Below are 2678 nucleotides of genomic sequence, written 5' to 3' on the forward strand. Positions count from 1 at the left end.
GATTGCGACGTCGAAGCAGGTGCTGTACGCGGCTTGAATATAAGGACATGGCCGTGGACCTCGCGGTCCATGTCGTCATATTTGCTTCTGGTTTTAGGCGGGGGCCCCGGAATATTTCCATGCTGGTCCGGCAGCTGACACCAAAAGCGGAAATCCAGCGGAAAGTAGCCATATATTAAGCCCTCTGTCTGGCCAAATCGGTTGCAGTGTAGCCAAGGCGCGTAGGAACACCATCAATGATGCCGAAACGCTCCTTGAACTTGCGCAGCCATGTGCGTCCGCAACGAAAATAGACTGGATGTCCGCCCCCCTCAAAGTTCCCTCGTCCTCCGCTATCACTAAGGCTTCATCTCGGATCATTTTGTCGGTCACGATCTTGCCTTCCCTCCTGCAGTGATGTCCCACCACTTTTTCATGCGATCTTCGACGAAGTCGAACATGTACTTGACGATCCTGCGCACTGCATTGGCAACAATACAAAATAGTGCAACGAAAGGAGCACATACCGTCTTCGTGCAAATTTGAGGCCTTCGGTATGCCTCGACCTCAGCCATCTTTCTTTTCCCTCGAGAATTCTAGTAATCGTGGACTTGTTGACCCCAAATCGATCGGCGATTTTCTGATGTGTTATGCCAGGATGCGACGAATAGAATTCGCAGACGGCCTTCTTGTCAGATGCGTATAACGCTCTTCGTGTGGAAGCGCGAAGACTGAGAGGTGCATCTTGCCTGATATCCGCTACGTGCTGTTCCTGTACACGAGGAGCTGTGCGATCCTCGTTCAACCTATCTGTCATGGCTGATTCCGCAACTGATGGCAGTATTGTTCGTGTCCGAGTCTTGTCTACGCTGTGGGGTGGCAGGCTAGAGCTCGAACGGTGGAAGCCAATGGCACGCAACGAGTGAACTCACTCATCGGAATGACATCAAGGACGGTTCATTCTTGTATGGACACTATGATCAGTCATTTAATAAAGACAATGATACCAACGGCCCGCGTGAACGCACCGGGCCGACAGAACTTTGAGGATTCGCAGTGGACACCACCGCGCTTATGGCGTTGTAAAGAACAGTTGATGCAGCCGTGACAGCCCCGCCGCAGCACAGAATCGATTGTTGGTGCCAGTGACGAACAGCTAGATTATATGTAATAACTGAGGTGTAAAGCTGACCCCTGTCAGCGCTCGCTGGAGCGGTGCCAGTGAACGACGAACAGCCCGGGCTTCCGCCGCCGCGTGACTCCGAGCAAACTGGGTGTCAATATATGACATACCGTTACACGAGCCACACTCGAGTGATAATACATGGACGAAATGTATGGATACTGATGAAGTCTCGAACAGCATCGCCGACGCAGTAGTACAAATGCATACAGAACGGTACAGTCTAATTTACAAGTCGGTGAATAGCGTAGGAATCAAAGATACACGCAAAAACGGATCGATCGCACTCAAAAGAGGCGAAAAGAATCACAAAGGGCGATCCAACATGGAGTATATCAGTTAATATGGAGGCGATCGAGGGGCATGAGATACTTCCAGCTCGATCATGTCGATCGGCTGCCCAGTCGACGTCGTAAATGAACGTTGAACGTTAACCTCGGGGTGATGGGATATGTCTGTACGGAGACCAACATGGTCGCGTCAGAATGTGCAACATACAGCATCAGCGTAATTGCGTACCGAGTCCAAAATAGCGCCTATAGTGATGTCTCTCTCGTGAACGATTCATGAAAGTGGCACTGTCTGTAGGAGGCTTCCCAGGCCGACTGTCCGTTGGGCGGGTCATTCGTAAAAGACCACGCCTTGCTTTCCGAAACCGAATCGACACCAGATTGTGACGTATCGAAAGACGATGATGAGAGATCGAATGAGACGTGGTGTCGTTGGGATTGGGATATCAATGGTGTCACATCCTCGGAAGGGGTGGCTAGCCCTGACGGAGGTAACGCAGCGTAGTCGGTTGGCGTAGCCGCGGGATCTACACGTGGCTTATATACCACGAAGGGGCCGTCGAATTCGAAGTCCATGTCGTCGAATTCGGTCTTATCACGGCCGAATGGCAGGGGAACATTGCCGTGCTCGTCTGGCAGCTGGCTCCAGAAAGGGTCATCCAACGGATAGGACCCATAAGCTTTCTCCCTGGCGAGATCCGCGGGTGTGTAGCCGACACGGGTGATGACGCCGTCGGTGATACCGTAACGTTTCTTGAACCCTCGCAGCCAGCTGCGTCCGCAGTGAAATTGGTAGTCATGACCACCCCCACGCATCCCCTCGTACTCCGCCACAATGATGGCTTGTTCGCGAATCATGTTGTCCGTTACGATGACGTTGAAGTGCTTGCATGCAAGCAACCAGCGTTCGAGATGATATTCGACTTCGTGATATCTGATCAGTCTTTGACCAGCATCAGCCAATGAAGCATCCCGAGTACGGAAGCAACAACACCGTTTTCGAGAAAATGTCTGCCCTTCCACGTGCTGAGACTTGAGCCAATTGTCCTTCTTTGCTAATGTTCTTGTCACGATGGACCGACTGATGAGAAAGTGGTCCGCAAGTTGTTGGTGGGTCATATCGGGATTGGCCATAGACATCTCGCAGATAGCCCTTTTCTCCGAGGCATGCACGGCCTTCCGAGTCGTTGTAGGATGATCTGGTGGTCTCCTCTGCTTTGCTTGTG

At 51.8% G+C, this 2678-nt stretch overlaps 1 protein-coding gene across 1 annotated transcript; it reads right to left on the reverse strand.

Moving 5' to 3' along the window:
• Window positions 1–1698: 1698 nt before the first annotated feature.
• On the reverse strand, window positions 1699–2310 carry B0H18DRAFT_1125543 (uncharacterized protein; the record flags this gene model as incomplete). Its single annotated transcript, XM_048035035.1, has 1 exon — window positions 1699–2310. One exon carries the CDS (start codon window positions 2308–2310, stop codon window positions 1699–1701), a length of 612 nt encoding a protein of 203 aa, XP_047886566.1.
• Between the last annotated feature and the right edge of the window lie 368 nt (window positions 2311–2678).

This window comes from Fomitopsis serialis, assembly GCF_022376445.1.
Source record: "Fomitopsis serialis strain Sig1Antser10 chromosome Unknown B0H18scaffold_158, whole genome shotgun sequence".
NCBI lineage: Eukaryota > Fungi > Basidiomycota > Agaricomycetes > Polyporales > Fomitopsidaceae > Fomitopsis > Fomitopsis serialis.